The sequence below is a fragment of the Sitodiplosis mosellana genome, unplaced genomic scaffold (assembly GCF_009176505.1).
Source record: "Sitodiplosis mosellana isolate CC-2019 unplaced genomic scaffold, AAFC_SMos_1.0 Smas_scaffold_3, whole genome shotgun sequence".
NCBI classification, from domain to species: domain Eukaryota; kingdom Metazoa; phylum Arthropoda; class Insecta; order Diptera; family Cecidomyiidae; genus Sitodiplosis; species Sitodiplosis mosellana.
Window position 1 is genome coordinate 6,462,985 of NW_022595246.1, and position 19,117 is coordinate 6,482,101.

General features: G+C 38.0%; 5 protein-coding genes across 11 annotated transcripts; 1 reads left to right on the top strand and 4 right to left on the bottom strand.

The window, feature by feature from the left end:
• Nucleotides 1-119: 119 nt before the first annotated feature.
• LOC129565791 (deubiquitinase OTUD6B) lies at nt 120-1,249 on the bottom strand. Its single transcript, XM_055441015.1, has one exon. The coding sequence runs from the start codon at nt 1,160-1,162 to the stop codon at nt 239-241; it is 924 nt and encodes a 307-aa protein (XP_055296990.1). The 5' UTR covers nt 1,163-1,249; the 3' UTR covers nt 120-238.
• A 51-nt stretch (nt 1,250-1,300) lies between these two features.
• LOC129565797 (trithorax group protein osa) lies at nt 1,301-7,189 on the top strand. Of its 4 annotated transcripts, none has more exons than XM_055441026.1 (14): nt 1,301-2,055; nt 2,176-2,444; nt 2,683-2,823; nt 2,890-3,033; nt 3,372-3,534; nt 3,600-3,818; nt 4,017-4,171; nt 4,260-4,398; nt 4,555-4,782; nt 4,863-4,943; nt 5,075-5,305; nt 5,506-5,616; nt 5,676-5,735; nt 5,802-7,189. In XM_055441026.1, the coding sequence occupies exons 1-14, from the start codon at nt 1,776-1,778 to the stop codon at nt 6,050-6,052; spliced, it is 2,472 nt and encodes an 823-aa protein (XP_055297001.1). In that variant the 5' UTR covers nt 1,301-1,775; the 3' UTR covers nt 6,053-7,189. The 4 variants fall into 4 exon arrangements, with proteins under 4 accessions (XP_055297001.1, XP_055297003.1, XP_055297002.1 ...); XM_055441028.1 differs by having other exon boundaries at nt 5,075-5,293; XM_055441027.1 differs by having other exon boundaries at nt 1,303-2,055; nt 3,600-3,830; nt 5,075-5,293.
• Nucleotides 7,190-8,080: 891 nt separating this feature from the next.
• Nucleotides 8,081-10,747, bottom strand: LOC129565798 (uncharacterized). The gene is made up of 2 exons (XM_055441030.1): nt 10,235-10,747; nt 8,081-10,162 (listed from the first exon to the last, which is right to left on the bottom strand). The coding sequence occupies exons 1-2, from the start codon at nt 10,337-10,339 to the stop codon at nt 8,477-8,479; spliced, it is 1,791 nt and encodes a 596-aa protein (XP_055297005.1). The 5' UTR covers nt 10,340-10,747; the 3' UTR covers nt 8,081-8,476.
• Nucleotides 10,748-10,755: 8 nt separating this feature from the next.
• On the bottom strand, nt 10,756-14,499 carry LOC129565799 (polypeptide N-acetylgalactosaminyltransferase 1-like). 4 transcript variants are annotated; one of them, XR_008687660.1, is made up of 9 exons: nt 14,115-14,499; nt 12,952-13,512; nt 12,687-12,883; nt 12,444-12,621; nt 12,199-12,379; nt 11,996-12,135; nt 11,709-11,930; nt 11,062-11,294; nt 10,756-10,954 (listed from the first exon to the last, which is right to left on the bottom strand). XR_008687660.1 is itself a non-coding variant. In XM_055441032.1 (9 exons), exons 2-9 carry the CDS (start codon nt 13,614-13,616, stop codon nt 11,169-11,171), a joined length of 1,608 nt encoding a protein of 535 aa, XP_055297007.1. In that variant the 5' UTR covers nt 13,617-13,670; nt 14,115-14,241; the 3' UTR covers nt 10,989-11,168. The 4 variants fall into 4 exon arrangements, 3 of the variants coding, with proteins under 3 accessions (XP_055297007.1, XP_055297008.1, XP_055297006.1); XM_055441032.1 differs by lacking the exon at nt 10,756-10,954 and adding an exon at nt 13,614-13,670 and having other exon boundaries at nt 10,989-11,294; nt 14,115-14,241; XM_055441033.1 differs by lacking the exon at nt 10,756-10,954 and adding an exon at nt 13,600-13,670 and having other exon boundaries at nt 10,989-11,294; nt 14,115-14,241.
• Nucleotides 14,500-16,306: 1,807 nt separating this feature from the next.
• LOC129565950 (transcriptional adapter 3-B-like) lies at nt 16,307-18,757 on the bottom strand. Its single transcript, XM_055441347.1, has 4 exons — nt 18,541-18,757; nt 18,198-18,388; nt 16,874-18,129; nt 16,307-16,807 (listed from the first exon to the last, which is right to left on the bottom strand). Exons 2-4 carry the CDS (start codon nt 18,376-18,378, stop codon nt 16,589-16,591), a joined length of 1,656 nt encoding a protein of 551 aa, XP_055297322.1. The 5' UTR covers nt 18,379-18,388; nt 18,541-18,757; the 3' UTR covers nt 16,307-16,588.
• Nucleotides 18,758-19,117: the final 360 nt, after the last annotated feature.

A 19,117-nucleotide genomic window follows, 5' to 3' on the forward strand; every position in this document is an offset into this window, starting at 1 on the left:
TTCACTTTTTTCAAGCTAAAGAAAGAGTTAACAAAGTACATTCAAAGAACATGTGCACGACTAAACCAAGTAAAGTTCAATACAATTTTCATGCGTTTCAAATAAAAAAGACAGCAAAATTGCGTAAATTTTGATTAAAATTTATTTAACATTTTCGAATGAGTTCACGGGCTACTGTGATTTTGTGTGTGGAACATTGATCAATGTATGGTTACGATTTATCGATTGATTAAATTCTTTATTCTTCATTATCATCGCCGTCATCGTTGTCGGTGGTGGAATTTTTCGGTCTAGTTCCGTTGTAATGCTCTCCCAAGCTGTACATGTTGCGATGATATGTGATGATGAGGTTGGGGCCTTTGAATTTGTCATCGCCTTGAATGGTGGATGGGCCGGTGGCTTGAATAACTTCGATTGGTACTTGAAGAATTTGCGACAGTGCAGAGATTTCGATTTGACCACCCCATACCGCGGTATTTTTCAGATCGGCGCAGTATTTTTCGAATTCGGCATCGGTTAAACAGTCACCAGTATCGGGATTAGTCATATAAAAAATCAGTGAATCTTTATTTTCTGAAATATAATTGGCAGTTTTGTGTCGCATCGTTTGAACATCATCAGCGAATCTTCCTGTCACTCGCAATTGATTTCGAATGGCGTTATACAGACAATTTCCATCGCTAGCAATTGGATGTAGGAGTAGATTTCGTTTTGCAAGTATATTTTTGATTGTATTGAGTTCAATGACACGCGGTCCGGTTTTATTGATTTCTTCCTGAGCTAAAATTTCGGCTTGCCGATTCTTTTCTTCGTTGGCCTTCTTATCACGTCGTTTTTGAGCTCTTGAAACACGATTCATTTTACCATCGGCCTCATTGGAATCGATTTGATTTTGATTATCATCCTCTTGGTTCGAATGATCCACCCCATTGACTGTGGTCGTTTCAGCTTTTGCCAATTCGTCGGCATGTCGCTTCTCCAAATCACTTTCGAGACGTGCTATTTCTTCGAGCACTTCTTTTTTCTTCTTTTTGTCACCTTTTCCAGCCGTCTTTTTCAGCGCTTGAACTTTTGCCTGCAGCTCTTTTCGCTCTTTTTTATGACGCAACGATAGGTTTTCGTCAAGCGATAAATGTTCTAAACTTTTATCTAAATCGGTCATTGTTTTTATTTCTAATTCTTTTTAATTTAACTAAAACTGATTGCACCTAGCTGTCAAGCACTGACTCTAGAAAATCGTTTATATTACCAATAGGGAACAAGCGAATGGATATGAGAACGTAAACTGTCATCATTTGTCAAATCGGCAATGATTCGAATGAATGCCGCCAGGCGTCGCAGCTAGTATACATCGCAGAGACGACGCTCTCATTTCAAGAGATGTTTTAGTGTTAAAGGAAAATGCCGAATCGTATTTTGTAGAATGTGTAATTCAAATTTTATATAATCAAACAGTTTCCCGTATGTTTTTCCCACTGAAAATTGGGCACATTTAAAATTCGATAAACTCACAACGATTCCGTGAACTGGAATTGGTTTTTGTTTGTGGCAGTGTTTTGGATAAATTACATTTAGTCTGATTCATTGTTCAGTGTAATTAGTGAAGTTTCTTTGTTTGTCTGTGTGTGATATTGTGTGTGCTCCGCTGTCTCTATTGTCTGCGCTTTTATTTTCGTTGAAAGAAGTGAAGAAAAAAAAACAACAACCTAAAAGTGAGAGTTTAGAGCGAGAAGACTACACATCGAAACGATTATCGATTTCAAATCGATAGGAAAATGTCTTTAGCATATGGACAACAACAACAGGCGCCTCAAGCGGCACAGCAGCCACCCATCGCTGCACCAAATCAACAACAGCATCGTGCAATGCCGCCGAATCGTGGACCTGCATCTGGACCACCACCACCCAGTCAAGCCCATATTCAGAAGATTCTCGACGAAAATTGTAGCCTAATTCAAACGATTCAAGAATTTCAACATGCTGGCAAAAGCCACGAATGCATGTCCTATCATCAGACATTGCACCGCAATCTCGTTTACTTAGCACAACTTGCAGGTATTTAAAATGCGCCGCTTCATGAAAAATCAATTTTTTTGCATTCAATTGTCGAATGATATGAATCGAGAGAAGAGAATAACACAATTTAATTTGAATGATTTTTTTTTTTGGTTTTAGATTCGTCACAGAATATATCGCAAATTTTGCCGCCACCGCATGTTTTGCAAACATCGATTGGGCAACCGATGCCATCGATGCATCATCCTGGACAAGGTGAAGGCGCCAATCAACCACCAGGGCAGAATCCAAATCAGCAACCACCAATTGGTGCTTATCCCAATCATATGCAACATCAAATGCCATTACCCAATTCGTCGCATATGCAACAACAACAACAAACGCAGCAACAGCAGCAACAACAACAACAACAGCAACAACAAGGACCGGTAAGGGATATCAGTACATTTGATTCAATATTATTTTGCTACAATGCATAGACAAAAAAACGCGTAATAATGAGATTCGATTACACTGCCAAGTACAGGCACGATCATTTATGCAGCCAATTCAGATTTATACAAGAAAAAACTTCTAAATATACGTATAGTATTCGCTATTATATAGATTTTCACTGTTTATATGCAATTTAATTTCATAATCGTGTTTTTCGTCATGTCATTTTAGCAACATTCTGGTCAAAGCCACCCATCGGCACCACCGCATGGGCCTCAGCATCCAGGGCAACAACACTCGAGCCAACCGCATCCTGGTGGACCACAACATCCGGGTCAACCACAGCACCCTGGGCAACAACAACAAGGACCGGTAATGAAATCAGAGTCAATTTCATAAATGCGATTTTAAATCATGTTTTTCATCGTGTTCTTCTAGCAACATCCTGGTCAAAGCCATCCATCGGTACCACCGCATGGGCCTCAGCATCCAGGGCAACAACACTCGAGTCAACCGCATCCTGGTGGACCACAACATCCGGGTCAACCACAGCATCCTGGGCAACAACAACAACAAGGACCGGTAATTTAATGAGAATTAATTGACACCCATAAAATGAAAGAACAACTCAATAGCTCTTTATCCATAATTGAGACGGAAAAAAACTTGGAGCAAAAAAGATACAAATAAAGTTTCGAGCAAAAGTGACACAACTCAGCATTGAGCGGAAAAGCCGTTTTACCATATATTTTTTTCGCTACTGGAAATAGATAACGATCTTCGGCATTATTGTAGAAAATAAAAAGAACTACAAATCAGCCGAAGACGCCTAGTCGCTATCTCTGCTTCATTGGAGTATTGAAATAATACGAATTTCATAAATGCGATTTTAAATCATGTTTTTCGTCATGTCCTTCTAGCAACACCCTGGTCAAAGCCATCCATCGGCACCACCGCATGGACCACAGCATCCTGGACAACAACAGCATCCGGGTCAGCAGCATCCACCTCAGCATCCATCGATTCCACCGAATCAACCATCGCAACCAGGTGCTCCCGGATATCCTCCAAACTCTCAGCAAGGTAAGCTATCATCCTGAGAACTATCCATCTGAAACTTAATTTTATTTATCAATTTTCTAAACTAGGACAACCAATTCCACCGCCAACACATCATCAGTCTGCTGCAAATCCTCCCGTTAATTCGATACCAACATCTGGTGCTAACCCAAGCCAAGCAACGTCACCACCGAACAATTCAAATGGCAGTCAAGCTCCACCAGCCGTTGGACCACCGGTAACAGCACAGCCGACGCCCATATCGGTGGCACAGCAACAACAGCAGCCAGCTCAGCCACCTGTTTCGGGTAAATCGATGTGTAATGTTTCACACAATTTATGTCATTGTAACAAGTTCAGAAAAATTGCTTTCTTCATTTGATATCGAGTCGTCTTGAATGATTCTCATTCAAAAGAATCGATGAATGAAAAAAGTTCTGCTTAGTTCTTTTCCCCCTGTATTGACACTATTTTTTATTCATGAAATTCGGTTGCCCGACCTACAGCACAGCCACAGATACCACCAGTGCAGGCAAACCAAGCACCACAGCAACATCCTGGCCCACAACGGCCAAATGTTCCACCTAGCTCGCAGCCACCACAAGGAGGCGCACCACCGGTTCCTCCTGTTTCGCAGACCTCACAAACACCTGGACAACAGGTAAGACTGCTGTTTTGCTTGATCTCAGTGCTTTGTACAAACACTCAACCATTCAATGTGATTCGAACAAATTTGAATTTGATTACAGCAACAAGGCCAGGGGCCACAAACGCAGCCGCCAAATCAGCAACAGCCTCCGCAGCCGGGTCAACAGCCTGGCCAGCCATATCGAGGCTATCAACAACCACAGCAGCACGGTCATTATGGCTACGGCCCACCACCACAAGGTAAACACAAGCAATAGCGCAAGACGGTTGAATATTCATTGGAAAAAGACTATCGACTTGAGAATTGTCTTCAACTGAATCACATGACATGACATTCGAATGATTGTTTTGTTGTTCAATTGATTGTGAAACATCTTTCATTTATCTTATTTTCAGGTCAAGCGTATCAGCCAAATAGCTATCCACCTACGATGCCTCCGTATGGTCCACAAGGCTACGCACCAAATGCAGCACCTCAAGTGTACCATCATGGTATGCCACCAGCATCAGGCCATCAACCAGGCTATCCACCACCGCCAGGAAATCCATATGGGCCACATGGACAAAATATTTATCCACAAAATGCACCGCCGCCAATGAACTACTACGGTGGGCCTAATCCAGGTAATTTCGAACTCATTCACATTGAAAATTTGCCGTATATCAAATGAGAAATAATTCAATTCATTTTGCAACACTTCTAGCCTATCCGAACCCATATCCACCACCTCCGCAGCAATATCAGCCACCGGGTGCTCCCGGATATCCTCCAAACTCTCAGCAAGGTAAGCTATTACTCAAAACTTTAGTCAAGCGATCAATTTTACATCGAACTATTCATCTGAAACCCAAGTTCAACTCATTCGTTTTGGATCAGTTTAAATCAATCTTTCAATTTATCAATTTTCTAAACTAGGGCAACCAATTCCACCGCCAACACATCATCAGCCTGCTGCAAATCCTTCCGTTAATTCGATACCGACATCTGGTGCTAACCCGAGCCAAACAACGTCACCACCAAACAATTCAAATGGCAGTCAAGCTCCACCAGCCGTTGGACCACCGGTAGCAGCACAGCCGACGCCCGTATCGGTGGCACAGCAACAACAGCAGCCAGCTCAACCGCCTGTTCCGGGTAAATCGATGTGTAATGTTTCACACAATTTATGTCATTGTAAAAAGTTCAGAAAAATTGCTTTCTTCATTCGAAATAGAGTCGTCTTGAACGATTCTCATTTAAAAGAATCGATGAATGAAAAAAGTTCTGCTGAGATGTTTTCCCCCTGCATAAAATTTCCAAAGAAATGTTCTCGATTTTAACGCCAATTTTGCAATTTGTTTTCGTAGCTCCCAACTCTCAACCGATGTCAATGGCACCTCCGCATCCAAATATGCCACCGCCACCACAAAACAGTCAGCCGGCAGCATACCAACAGCCTATGCCACCGCCTGTGTCAGGTAAGTTACACAAGAAATGATTGACATGTGAACGGTTTACTAATCGATTTGATTTGCAGGTGCTCACACCCAGCCAAACTATACACAGCCGCCTCAACCGCAAGTTCCGAACAATACAGGTAAATTGAAGAATGTGAACGATTCGAATGATTTCCTTGTAACTAATGTCATGTCCTGAATTTCAGCGCCAAATTCTCAGCCCCAATCGATGCCAATGCCTGCACCGCCGCCAGTCGGTCAAAACATCTATTCGCAACAGTATCAAGGGCCACCGCAAGGCCCATACGCACCACCGGGTGCTGCAAATTATCCCGCTTCGCATGCTGGCTATCATCAACAAAATTATCATCCGGCTCAAAATTATCCAGCATATAGGCCTCCAGGACCACCGGGACCGGCTGGATATTATCCAGGCTACGGTCAACCACAACAATAAATCAATTCAAGCAAATGCACGTAATTTGCTTAACGGAAACAACGACACAAAAAGCGATTCACAGCGCTTTTTAACCAGACATTTCAATTGATTCCTAGCAACAATTCACATATTATAGCATATTCATAGTTTTTTAAGCCCCTATTCCCTTATATAAGAACATAAACGGCAAATGCTTTTTTGAAATTCGAACAAATCCGTAGAATCAAAAGCAAATGAACATTTCACAATTTCAATAAGGAAAACACATACACACATACACACATACGTAGACATACGATCCCAATTTATGGCCAAAAGAAAAATGACAACTGTACACGCCGCAAACGAACGAAATTGTAAATGAAACAATGAATTTCAACAACAACAAAAATAAATAAATCTATCAATCTAGCGATTAAGATGACCCCACGAAAAAAAAATTAACAAATAAATCAACACATTTTATGCAGAGTAAAATTTTTAATCGTTCTATATGGATAATATTTTTAAGCTATTGACAATGTTTTTAAAAATTGAGTATGACATGTGTAGCAATTGAATATAATAATGAATCTGTATTTCAAACGGCATCTAAACACAATTCTAGCTATTTTCAGTGACGGGAAAATTGACGAGTGAGAAGAGACGAAAGAAAATGCATATGAATTTACACATACTACACGATAGATACACGTTATCTTCGTTTAATTGTCAATAAATACGCGCAAATAATACATTGTGATGGCTTGATTGAAATGAGAGGGCGGTTATTAAGGACTGTTTTTGACACGACTTAAACTTAGATTTTATTTTTTTTTTATTGAAGCGTAAAATGATTTGCAATTTCCACAATGACGACTATATGTATGGTGGCATCGAATTAAAACTGATCTGTTTCCCTTGCTCGCAACAAATAGCAAATGATTTTCAATAAGTTTCTTTCTAGCGAATTTTTAGTTTGCCAATTTGTTGGTATTTCCTTTTCCTTTGCTGACTATCAAACAATGATCAATCTATAAATCACCCATAATAGACTAGATTTCTAGAAAATAAATAAGCATCAAATTCAGACAACAAAATCAATATCGATAATCATCTAAATGTATCCAATTTTATGTTCATTGAAATAAACAATAAAAATATAGAAAAACATAATGGAAAAGTGTTGTTCTTGACAGAATAAGATCGTGTTATTTTCTGTGATGAAGTCGCTTTTTTCGGTTTTTGTTTAAAATCAATAATAATAAAAACGCATTCATTTACTTTCCTTGTCTACGTTCTGCTCATCAGCTGTGTACATATTTGTGTTTGGACTACCAAGATGCTTAGCTTACAATTATATGTGGGTAATACCACTGCGAGAATTTCTTCAGTTGACGACAACATTTGCATTCCTTTAGATCGGTTTCTGTAATCTGATACATAAAAAATGAATTCAATTCGGTGGCTCAATTTTTTTTTCTTCTAATTGGTATTTCATCCTGTTATTCTGACATAGGGACTCTTACATATTATGATCCCGGAACATTCGGTTTAATTGAACCTGACAATGATGGCAACGTTGTGTTCCTTTCATGCTCGGTTGTTGATGCAGTTGGATTGACCAGTTTGACCGGAAGACAAAGAGTTAGCTTTCTTAGTGATCCATTTGCGAATGGACTTTCGCTCAACGTTGCAACTGCGCTGTTTAGAGTGGTTTAAGTCAATGTGTCATTCATTCAGTTGAATAAATATTGTTCTAACTTCATTGATAATTGGAAGCTTGTAACCTTTTATTGAAAATGTGTTCTTTATTAAAATACAAGTGATATGTTAGTACCGATTAATAATTGGGTTTTATTTTGAAGTTTTCATGTTATTTCAGTTAGAAAGAGAGCTAAAATAAAACTTTTCCAGTCTATTTTGAAGAGGAAACGGGACATACGCAAACTATGTTGTTTAACAGGCGTTTAACATCAAGACAATTGCTAAAATAGCAACAAAACACAAAATGTTTGGCAAAACTGACATCGAAATGAGAAATCGAATGAATAAGAAGACATATCATTTCTAAGTGAACCTCCAATTTAAGATTTTATTGCAAACTAAGTCTGTTATGTAGATGTTTTGTTGAAGCAAAATCACAATAGCTCATATTTAAAACTTATTCGTTGTAACTTTATTTCAGCTAATCAGAAAACTGAATGACTTAAATTCCTACACAAAAAAGTCGAAAGTAAAAATGAGTACTTAAATTTTAGATCTTATAATAATGAAGTATTGATCTATGAATTAGAGTCAATTGTTTCAAAATTCATTTCGGTTGGAGAAATAAGTGTTCGTTTTTATTTGTTCATATTGGTTCATATTCGTCCACTAAAAAGACCTTCGTTTGAATGGCGACAGATTGAATCGATTGTGCAAGGACTGCAACTTGACTTTTGAAACACGAATAACCTTTTATTAATAATCGGTTCGCCATCTGTCATAGCAGTCAGAGTCTGGGCTGGAATTGCAACGATCATAATCATCGTAGCGGTCATCATAGCGGTCATCGAAATCATAGTCATAATAATCATACGAATCATTGCAGTCGTCAGAATCGTAGTCCTTTATTGATTTTACCTCAACATGTTCGTCAATGTAAAATACTTCCCGGTTTGCTGCCAATGTTTCATCGGGAACGTTGACCTTGTCGCCATCGCTCGTAATTTCAAACAGAAGTTTAACTTTCTCTGGTCGATTTCCGACAGTCTTCAACATCGCCTTGTAGTCATCTACATCGATCGAAATACTATGAACTGACGTCAACTTTAGAAGTGTCAATTTGTGTGCATGGGATAGCATCTTCTTCAAACCAATAGTACTGATTTTGATTGATGAATCTGTATCCAGATCAAATGATGTTAATTCTGTCAAATGCAACTCTTGCAGATGCGACAAATCTTTGGCCCATTTGATGAAATGTTCGTCAGTGAATTTCGACTCAGTTAGAGATAAATCAATAATCTTGAGCAGTTTCATTTGTGAAATGTATTCAATCCCTTCAGCATCAATTTTTGCATCAGACAGTTTTAGGTGTTCAATCGGCGTTTCATTCTCGACCAAGTGTTTCAGCAACAGTGTGGCTGATCGAGAATACAAATTGAATTTCAGCACTCTTAACGATTCGAATTTTCCCAATTTCTGGAAGAAATCATGGCTGGTTGAGAACATTTGGAATTCCAGCTCTAACAATTTCGGCAAACCTTGGCTAATTAGACGAGCAGTCTCCGATAAATCAGAATAATCAGTATTTCCAGTGACAGATAACTTCAACAGCGATGGATTCAAACCGATGAATCGGTTCAATTCATTGTTTTCATAGGTGTTGTTCGAAAAATAGAACTCTTCCAATTTTCCAAATTTTCGTTGAATGGCGGTACCACCGACGTAGCAATCTTCGATGCGTAGCACTTTGAGTTCGTCACAAATCACCAGCAAATTTTCCACATCTCCCAAATTGTCACACCATGAGAAATGAAGCTGTTCCAACATTTTGAGCAGTGGTTTGACTTCGATTGACACAGCAAAATGGGATAGTTTTAGTTTCTTCAACTGGGTGCAGTACATGCTGATCAGATATTGATAATTGGGTCCCGATTGCAGTCTTCGTTCATCAACATCAAGCGAATAAATCGTTGATCCGAAGTTATGTAGCAAACATTTCACGCTGTCCTTCTTGATTTCCTCCATGTAAGAACAATCATCATACGATAAATCCAAATGCTTGTATTTCTTGGCAAATGTGTCCTTTGCCTGTTGGTTGAATCGAACACAAACCTCGGCCGCACTTGATAGGTCGATTTGGTTCAAATGTTTGAATATTTCACGCAAACAATCATCGTCGAGTACAATGAGAATGTGTGACGCAGAATCTTGATCGAGTGGTATCCACAGAGGTTGAAAATCTGGTTGGCACGATAAGTCGGCTGCTCTGACATTAACCTCAACATTTTCAATGCGATGTTGACGCATATTCAACGCAGTTGCAGACGCAACATCTTTGAATCGCACGAAACATGATTGAAACGATTTGTTTGCGTGAATTTCCACGGATTCCACTTGACCAAAATCCTCGAAATACTTTTTGATCTTGTCTTCGGTTATCTGAAATTCCGAAAATGTGTCGGCAAATGAGAATATTTTCGCCATGAAAGTTTGAGACAGAAAAAAACTTACATGTTCTTCGATTGGCGACACATAAAATGTCCGAATGGGCACTTTGTGATTATCGTTGGCATCGTCACCAGTACGAACAGAATTTTCGTCTTCGGAAAACGACATCAGGACAAACCAGTATTCTTTAAATGAACACAAAAAATGAATATTCCAAATCAATAAAATGTTGGTTTCAGCACGTTTGCTTAGCTGCAGAACTTTCTTTAACTGCGCAATAACTTTAAATGTGCTGTTCAATGAATAAGGCACAAAGTATGCAAAGAAAAATATGTAAATGCAGGCAAAGCTACCAAGTAAACGATTGAACGTTTCAAGTGTGTATTGTGTGATTGTAAGTGTGTATTGCTAACTATGCAGAACTTGAGGCAGTGAATGCTCGTGATATTTGAACGTAGATGTGATTTTCTTGTGTAAACAGCTCTTTTTAAACAATAAAAACCTGCACTGTGACAACATGACTTGTGTTTAACAAGACTTATGCTCCGACCGTTCTTATTATCAAACGAATATTCGAGAACAGCTACAATGATCGTTTATATTATATTTCGATTTCATTTATCCTTTGCTTCAAGTTAGCATTGGCATGATTGGCTTAAGCCTAGTTTACAGTCGAATGCGATTTCAAAATTGATTTTTCCGTTTAAAATTGTATTTCCAGAACACGAAATCCTTCCAATGTTCTTCGGTTGATTTTTTTGTTCTGTTCTTCAGACTCAATTTCTGTTCAAGAAGAAGTCGAAAAAACGTCAGTTTTCATGTTTATTTGTCTGTTTATCCGAAATTTTCTAGAGTTATGTAATACATAATGGCACTTGAGTTGCATTTACTTCAAAATCTTGGCTAATACATTATGGTTGGTAGTGAGTTTTTATTCGAACATTTTTACATTGGTCAGAATTTTAATAACTTCCAGTCAATCAACATCATTTATAGTTCATAGATTCGAGCTTAGTTCCCACTTAAATCTCTTGTCATCTGCATTAGTCGATTCGTCTACGGTAACGTTGTCCCCATTGCTTCGGATGCATAAGCCAAATGAATTGAGGCAAATCGATTGTTTCTGCATGAGAAAAATGTTGTTTAAAAATATTGCTCATTCCTAGTAACCAGTTGTTGTTCTACGCAAACAATGCGGTATCGCCTAGATATATCCATTGGATATTTCTGCTAGACGGCCTATTTTGTTGCGTTTGAACAAACGCTTCGTTACACAGTGACGGTGTCGCGCGTGACATACACAGAACAGAGCGCATTTGAGGAGGCGTCGCAAATACAAATACATGAGTGATCAAGTCTTTGAACACATACGAACAGCGGGCACACAAATGGTAGCGTCCTCAAATGCGCTCTGTTCTGTGTATGTCACGCGCGACACCGTCACTGTGTAAAGAAGCGTTTGTTCAAACGCAACAAAATATGCCGTCTAGCAGAAATATCCAATGGATATATCTAGGCATTGTTTGGTTCTACGTACTTCACGTTCATACGTCCATATCTGCAGATTATCTTTATCCAAACATGGCCTCAACATAATGGATTTATGATCGTTGGAAAGGCTCACACAAGATTTCTCGACCGTCAAAATTTGACCATTTTTCGAAAATAAGAAAAGTTGATTCCCACTCATTCCATGGCATGAATAATAATAGTTTGATGGGTGTGCATCCAAGCATTTGTTCGTGGAGGCTCTTTTAATCTAAAAAAAATGAATTCAATCAGAAGAATTGACAATTTTCCTCAGAACGAAAATCGTTTACTAACTTGGCCTATAGATATGTATTCTCTCAGCCACAAACTTTCAGGGTAAATATTCTCCAAATACCAGCGGAATGGTTTGCACTTTAGCTGCTTTTTCAAGTTCAATCGGTTTGTGAGATTTCCTGCTGAAACTTTCTTCCATTCTAAAAAGAGAGGGAAGTTTTGCCATCAACTAATTTCTTTATTTTTCCTTCTTCAAATTTTACGAGGATAGGCCGCATAAATATACGCCGCATATTCGTCCATCCACACATCAATTAATCTTCTGTTGTTTCTCGTTGTTACTATTTCCTTATCATCGCCATTGAAGGAATATGTGGATATTCTGTACAGATGGCCAACGCGCGAACAAGGTATGACTTCCAAGGATCCACCACATTGCCATGTCTAACACAAAAAATACAACATATTGTTAATTATGTACTTTTAATGCTATAGTGCATTTCCATACCCTAAAAGCAAGTTCTACATTTTCAGATCCCCAAATGTCCATCCCTTCGTCATACGAGCCAATTTCAAAGAAGAATTGGCGATCAATTGCGAAAGCACAACCAACATGCGTCGGCGTTCGCACTGGGGCTGTTCTATCGTGTCCGGTGCGATTCAACTCCCTTTCCGGAACTTCCATCCTTGAATAGAAATCACAAATAACCAATTTGATTGACTATTCAAATAAATGTCCACCAGAACCAACCATTCGAATATCAAGTACCAACGGAGACCATTTATAAATGTAGTCGCAGATGGTTTGTATGCCATGTCATCGGAACTGATAGCATCAAGTAAAGGCACAGCAACAACAAAGCGATCACTTGCAATACGAGAGAGAATCGGTTGTAGCCATCCTTCAGTACATTCCATATGAGCATCAATAAATGTGAGAACGCTTCCCTAAAAAATGTCGAATATCACGTCAAATTCAAGTATGTGAAGATTTCTTCTATATGCCATGGTATTACCTTTGCATTTTTCGCTCCTATAAGACGTGCTCGTATTAGTCCTTCACGTTTTCCATTTCGAATAAATCTAACTGGGATGGGCAACTCGGGAATATGATCACTTAAATCATTATATTCTGCCCATGTGCTTGCATCATCTACCAAAATTATTTCTTTCACGAGCTCGGGCGGTGAACGGTCAACAATACTCCAAATAGTACGCAATAGAGTCTCCAAAATCTCATTATGAACTACGATGATAACACTCGTTGTGGGCAATATGGTTGGATAAATTATTTTACGACATTCGGGATACCGATGGTCTGGCAAACTGCGACGCACTGAAATCTTTTTCGATGCAAACACATTGTATTTATGCTGTTGTTTGAGTTGTTCCATCAATTCTTCTTCGTCTTTTCTTGGAACGAATGCCTTTCCGTACTCTCCACGATCTGATGGATTCGTTGCATTTGGGTTTACAATCGGTTCGGTCCATTTACACAGCAAATGATCATCATAATTTCGTGATATATTGAATGACCAGCCCATACGCAAACTGTCATCGTTTGGAGGTTCTCGAACCTAAAATGTGACATTATATGGGGTATAAGTGGTTTGGATAAATCTTTCGGGTCATAAATTTTTGACTAAAAATTCCAGAAACTTTACTATAGAAATGGTACCATTTTTTATGGTTTTCCTTGGCACTATAGATCTCAATTTTCAAATACCGTTTTTATCTTCATCGGGAATTCAGACGCAAACCAGCAGCAAATCAAAAAACAAAAAAGGAAATAACCATTCGCCATAACTATGGGTGAGATTGAGAGTGGTGTGTATTTCTTAGACTTTGTATTGGAAACAGTAGATTGTTCATTGTTCAAGCGATGAAAAAATCTAGAAATAATTCATTTATTTCAACAGATATACGATAATTGTCTTTTGCAAAATTGCACAGTTTGACAAGTCTAGCAATTTTTGTGAAGACACCGAACGGTATTATTCATTAATATCATTGAAACAAAAGTTGGAAGAAAACCACGAGTGAAACATACTCAACTTCATCGAAATATAAGTCGTCAAAAAATATACACTACTCTCGATCTCATCTCCATAAATATGGCTTGAAGATTTTCAAACTAAATCTGAACTTGTCCATTACACGTGGAATTTTAAGAAATTACCTGGATTGAATTCACCGGTCTTTCAATGGTAACAATTTGTCTCACCCTATAGTAATTATAGAGCAGCACAAATAACACAATCGAAATTATTACTTTTTTACGAAATGGTGAACATAGTGCTCCATTTCTACTATGAGCGAATACATTTTTAGGGCTTGCATAATGTGCGTCACTGTTTATCATTGTAAAAGGAACGATAACTACTATTTTACTGGAGATATTCTGAAGAATAATTTGCTTTGATTTGTACCACAACAACGATGAAAAATGCAAGAGAATAGAATATTGTGTAGCCGATTGGATGGTTATTGGTATTAATATTCCAATGAAAAAAAATACTTTTACTTGAGCGAGTTCTTGTGTCGAACGCGAACACAAAACTATTGACACCACATTTTTAGAATCGATTTTTGGCGTGACTCAATGCTATCATGCATGGCTTTGATTATTTGGTATCAATTTTCAAGTGCAGATAGCAATGATCAACTGATAAGCGAAGCCACAGTGACTAAGTCACTGGCTTTGGGTCTATGAATACCAATCATTTACCTCAAATTACGAAAAACAACACCCTCAAATGCGTAGATATAACGATTTTGAGACACTTGTCATTTATGTGCCGTCGCCGTTGATAGTTTTTTTAACACCATAACCTTTTTTAATTTTTTTTTCTTTTGTCGATTAAATTATGTTGAGTTTAAATTGTAAATGGCTCGTTTTCTATTGAAAATACAAAAATACATATACTGATTATTTTGTGGAAATAAATGCAGAAAAACGGTGCAAAATGGTCAAAATTTAGACGTATTTTAACATTTTTCTTGGGAGATTTGATATAAAATGTGATTTTTTTGTAGAAAAACACATACAATGAAGATTACTAAGCTGTTTCTACAAAGTTTATTCTGAACTAAATAGACCAAAGCACTATATTTTCTAGATAGAGAATGTGAAGTCAAAGATTGCATATCGATTTATTTGATGTCATCGATTGAAAGGCTTCTTATCGATGTCAGGCTTTTCTGGGCACTGTTTGGTACTCATTGTTAGCTTTTCCGCTGCTTGAGTGAAATTTTCACTCCACTGTAAATGAATGAGAACTCGAATAACCTTTTATTAATAATCGTTTCGCCATCTTTCATAGCAGTCAGAGTCTGGGCTGGAATTGCAACGATCATAATCATCGTAGCGGTCGTCGAAATCATAGAAACCACTGCGGTCATAATAATCATAGGAATCATTGCGGTCGACAGAATCGTAGACCTTTATTGATTTTACCTCAACATGTTCGACAATGTAAAATACTTCCCGGTTTGCTGCCAATGTTTCATCGAGAACATTGACCTTGTCGCCATCGCTTGTAATTACAACCAGAAGTTTAACTTCCTCTGGTCGATTTCCTACAGTCTTCAACATCGCCTTGTAGTCATTTGCATCGATCGAAATACTGTGAACTGACGTCAACTTTAGAAGTGTCAATTTGTGTGCATGGGATAGCATCTTCTTCAAACCAATAGTAGTAATTTCGGTTCATGAACTTGTATCCACATCCTCATATGATTCAGTCAAATGGAGGTCTTGAAGATGTAGGAACCATCCATGAAGATCATAACTCTCTTCGAAATAATGGATCAAGTTGAAAAAATATTTCTACTCAAAAATATAGAACTAAAACCAAGTCGGATTTTGGGATAGAGACAGGAACGCGAAAGTATACGACAAAATAAACGATTCCATGAACGAAAAAACTTCCTAGGATGAAGATTCCCAAGTGTACGATCGACATAATTGTGATTATGTCGTAGAAGAGAACGAAATAAACGAATGCACGAGCGAAAAAAGTGTCCATGGTGCGTCTAACCATGTACATTTTTTAGATAATCACATTTTTGTCCAAAAAATAATTTCATTACAGAAGTACAACGTTGTGACTCTCTTCGAAATAATAATCAAGTTGAAAAAATAATTCTACTCAAAAATATAGAACTAAAACCAAGTCGGATAGCGATTCGGATATACTGAGACCTGCGTTGTTCTTAGATTTCGGTCCCCTAAATCGCTGCTGTAGTCAATATCAATTTTCATAGAAAAAAACGGTAGAACCTTGTAAATCATTCTTTCTAAGAGAATGTTATATACTATTTCGTAGAAATACTTCAATCTTAAAATCAATAAAAAAAAAATTATCCATAGACCATCTCATGATTCAATTGAACCAGCAATTCAGGATTTTATTATTAACCAAATCTGTTGTGTATACGTTTCAAGTTAAAACAAAATCACAATAGTTTATGTCATTTGTACATTGCAAAATCGAATAAATTTTTTTTGAAAAAAGTCTATGCAAAACTTGTACTACTACTAAAAAAATATTGCATTCGAAATTGATTCAAAAACCAATAGATTCTCAATTGTTGTAAATATATTGATTGCAATTTTAATATGTTTCGATGATAATAAGGCAGAATTTTGTGTTAAGCTTTTGGTGTGTTCGTGGCAGTTTCGGTTTTCGAAGATGACGGAGCATCGATGGAACCAACGGTAAAATTGAAGCCTGGAATCGGCATCGCTTCCAGCTGATCGGATAGTCGTTTCTGTTCGTTGACTAAGCGGAAAATCTCATTGCGTTCATGCTTTGTGAGTGGTCGACGTTTTTGTTTAGCAGCAAACACCCGTTTGTGAGCTTCAATAATCTGTAACGAAAATAGAATCATCCCATGAACAATTTTGAAATCTGTTTTGCTCACAAGCACACGTACATCTTTATCAATTCGATCTAGTTTACGTTTAACGTCCAGACGCTTCATTTCCTCTTTGGCGGCGGTTCTTAGTAATTTCAGTTCGTTGCGATTGTACTGAGAGATGGCTTGGAGTTCGGTTCGAACACGGTTAATTTCACTAAGCACCTCATCTTTGTCTTTTTCAAAATCACTCGCTTCCAGTATTCCCAGATCAAGCAGCTCCTTCTTCAGACGATTTTCCACATCAATGCCACCTTTTAGCAGCGAAGCAATCGAAGAGGTTTGTGCCCGATTTGCTGACGATGGATTATTCTCGTTGCAACTCTCACCACCATCTTGACCAGTGGCATCGCTGCATCCAACAACGTCACTTTGCATTTCGGACGTATCTTCCAGCATCGCTGATACCAACCGTTGCGTCAATGGGCCACAAATTCCTTGACCCATGATTTTCTCCTTGTCTTCGACTTTCTCTTTTTCTTTCTCTTTTTCTTTCTCTTTCTCCTTTTCTCTCTCCTTTTGCTTCTCTCTGTCTTTCTCTTTGTCTTTGTCTTTGTCTTTGTCTTTGTCCTTCTCCTTCTCTTTTTCACTGACCTTCTTCGGTGAATCACTCACATCGACCGAAGTACTATTTGAACGTTTGCTTGATTTTGTATTTGAAGTTGCATTTGCGGCGTCTTGCTCTTCACGCAAATCATCGGATGCCCATCGAATGGAGTAATGTGGCCCCAACTCCGGAACTGGAGGCACTAACGGCTCTGGAAAATCATCAATTAGATCGTCCAACATTTTAATGTCTTCTTGCGTTATGGGGATACAGTACGGTTCGACTGATAGCCAAAATTTGTACGGCACATCGTTTTTGAGTGAAATTGGCTTTGGATTTGTGTGTGAATGACCTGCACTTGTGTTTGGGTAAGGCACTGTTACATCAGCACTGTGATCGGTGTGATGTGAATGAGCCGGCGAATTTGATGAATTGCTCTTCAACTTTGAGTGTTTTGCATGTTGACTGTAACGTCTTGCGTCTTTTGATGATGACGACGATTTCTTTTCCTCTCGTTTTCGTTTGCCACTGCTTACGCTCGGTGAGCTTGCCTTCTCCTTATCTTTGTCCGCGCTTTTCTTATGGTATTTTCGATCCTCCAGGCAATCGTATTCGGTTTTCAATGCACGATAACGCAATGCAACAGATGACAAAAGTGTCTCTAACTCCATTTGAATCCCATCCAACTCATCCATCGGCATGCATTCATCGTGTGGCTTGCTCAAAGCTAAACAAAAGAATGAAACTGTGATTATTTTGTCCCTGACCTTACATTGTCTACTCTGAATTACTTACCAACACTGTAGTGGGGCAGCAGCTTTGAATTGTCTTGAATTTTGATATATGAAGGTAAATTCAGCATCGATTTCACTGATGAGCTGCTAGAATGACCACCTGAGCTCGACGAGTGATGGTGTTCACGATGATGATGGTGATGGTGGTGACTGGATTTGTGTTTTGCCGGTGAACTTGACATGATTTCCTACCTAAACAAATAAAATGAAGAATAACACCAATTTTATTTGAAATCAATTCATAGAAAAATGTAAATTTTCTTTTGAAAAACTTGTGTATTTATCATCTTAAGATCGTACTATGCATGATCATAGCTTAATACATGTACAATATTAATACTCACCCAATGATCTCAAAATGAAAACCTAAAAAATATGAGAATTCAACCTAAATGACTTGATCACACATCAAAAATTATGAATTGCACGCAGAAAAATTGTGATTTTTTTCTGTTTACTTTGCAAATCAAAATATTTACTAAAAACTCTGCATCGTCATTTGACTGATAGAATTGTGATTGTGTAGCGAGTGACAGTTCTATTTTTGTTACCGTACTCAACTGTCATACTGTCAATGTGTTTTCAATAACTGTCAAATATGAATGGCGCTCAAACTACATACTTTTGATTTTATTTGTCTGTGCTGTAGTTTTCTAAATGAGAATCAAGATTGAAAGACCATGTTTTTGTTGATGTAAATGATTTTGTATTTATAAGATTATGTTTTACAATTTAACAATTTGTCATTCACTTTTAAATGTTTTGTTATTTTATTCAGCCATTTGTTTCATCCAACCGGTGTTTCTTGTTGAACTGAGAAATGATATTTCTCGTTGAACTGAGTCATCTAGGCTGTTTAGAAAATCATCGATGAATATTCTCTTCCTTCGTAATTGTTGTGATAACTTCATTTTCTGTTGT

Coding starts and splice junctions, on each gene's coding strand:
- LOC129565799 (XM_055441031.1), bottom strand. CDS start 14,297: ATGATAAACAGTGACGCACATTATGCAAGCCCTAAAAATGTATTCGCT. Junction 12,884..12,951: donor TAGGAGCGAAAAATGCAAAG/GTAATACCATGG, acceptor GACATTTTTTAG/GGAAGCGTTCTCACATTTAT. Junction 11,931..11,995: donor AATACATATCTATAGGCCAA/GTTAGTAAACGA, acceptor CATTTTTTTTAG/ATTAAAAGAGCCTCCACGAA.
- LOC129565797 (XM_055441025.1), top strand. CDS start 1,776: ATGTCTTTAGCATATGGACAACAACAACAGGCGCCTCAAGCGGCACAG. Junction 2,824..2,889: donor GGCAACAACAACAAGGACCG/GTAATGAAATCA, acceptor GTGTTCTTCTAG/CAACATCCTGGTCAAAGCCA. Junction 4,172..4,259: donor CACAAACACCTGGACAACAG/GTAAGACTGCTG, acceptor ATTTGATTACAG/CAACAAGGCCAGGGGCCACA.
- LOC129565950 (XM_055441347.1), bottom strand. CDS start 18,378: ATGTCAAGTTCACCGGCAAAACACAAATCCAGTCACCACCATCACCAT. Junction 18,130..18,197: donor GCTGCCCCACTACAGTGTTG/GTAAGTAATTCA, acceptor TCTTTTGTTTAG/CTTTGAGCAAGCCACACGAT. Junction 16,808..16,873: donor TAGATCGAATTGATAAAGAT/GTACGTGTGCTT, acceptor TTTTCGTTACAG/ATTATTGAAGCTCACAAACG.
- LOC129565791 (XM_055441015.1), bottom strand. CDS start 1,162: ATGACCGATTTAGATAAAAGTTTAGAACATTTATCGCTTGACGAAAAC.
- LOC129565798 (XM_055441030.1), bottom strand. CDS start 10,339: ATGTCGTTTTCCGAAGACGAAAATTCTGTTCGTACTGGTGACGATGCC. Junction 10,163..10,234: donor TGTCGCCAATCGAAGAACAT/GTAAGTTTTTTT, acceptor TCGGAATTTCAG/ATAACCGAAGACAAGATCAA.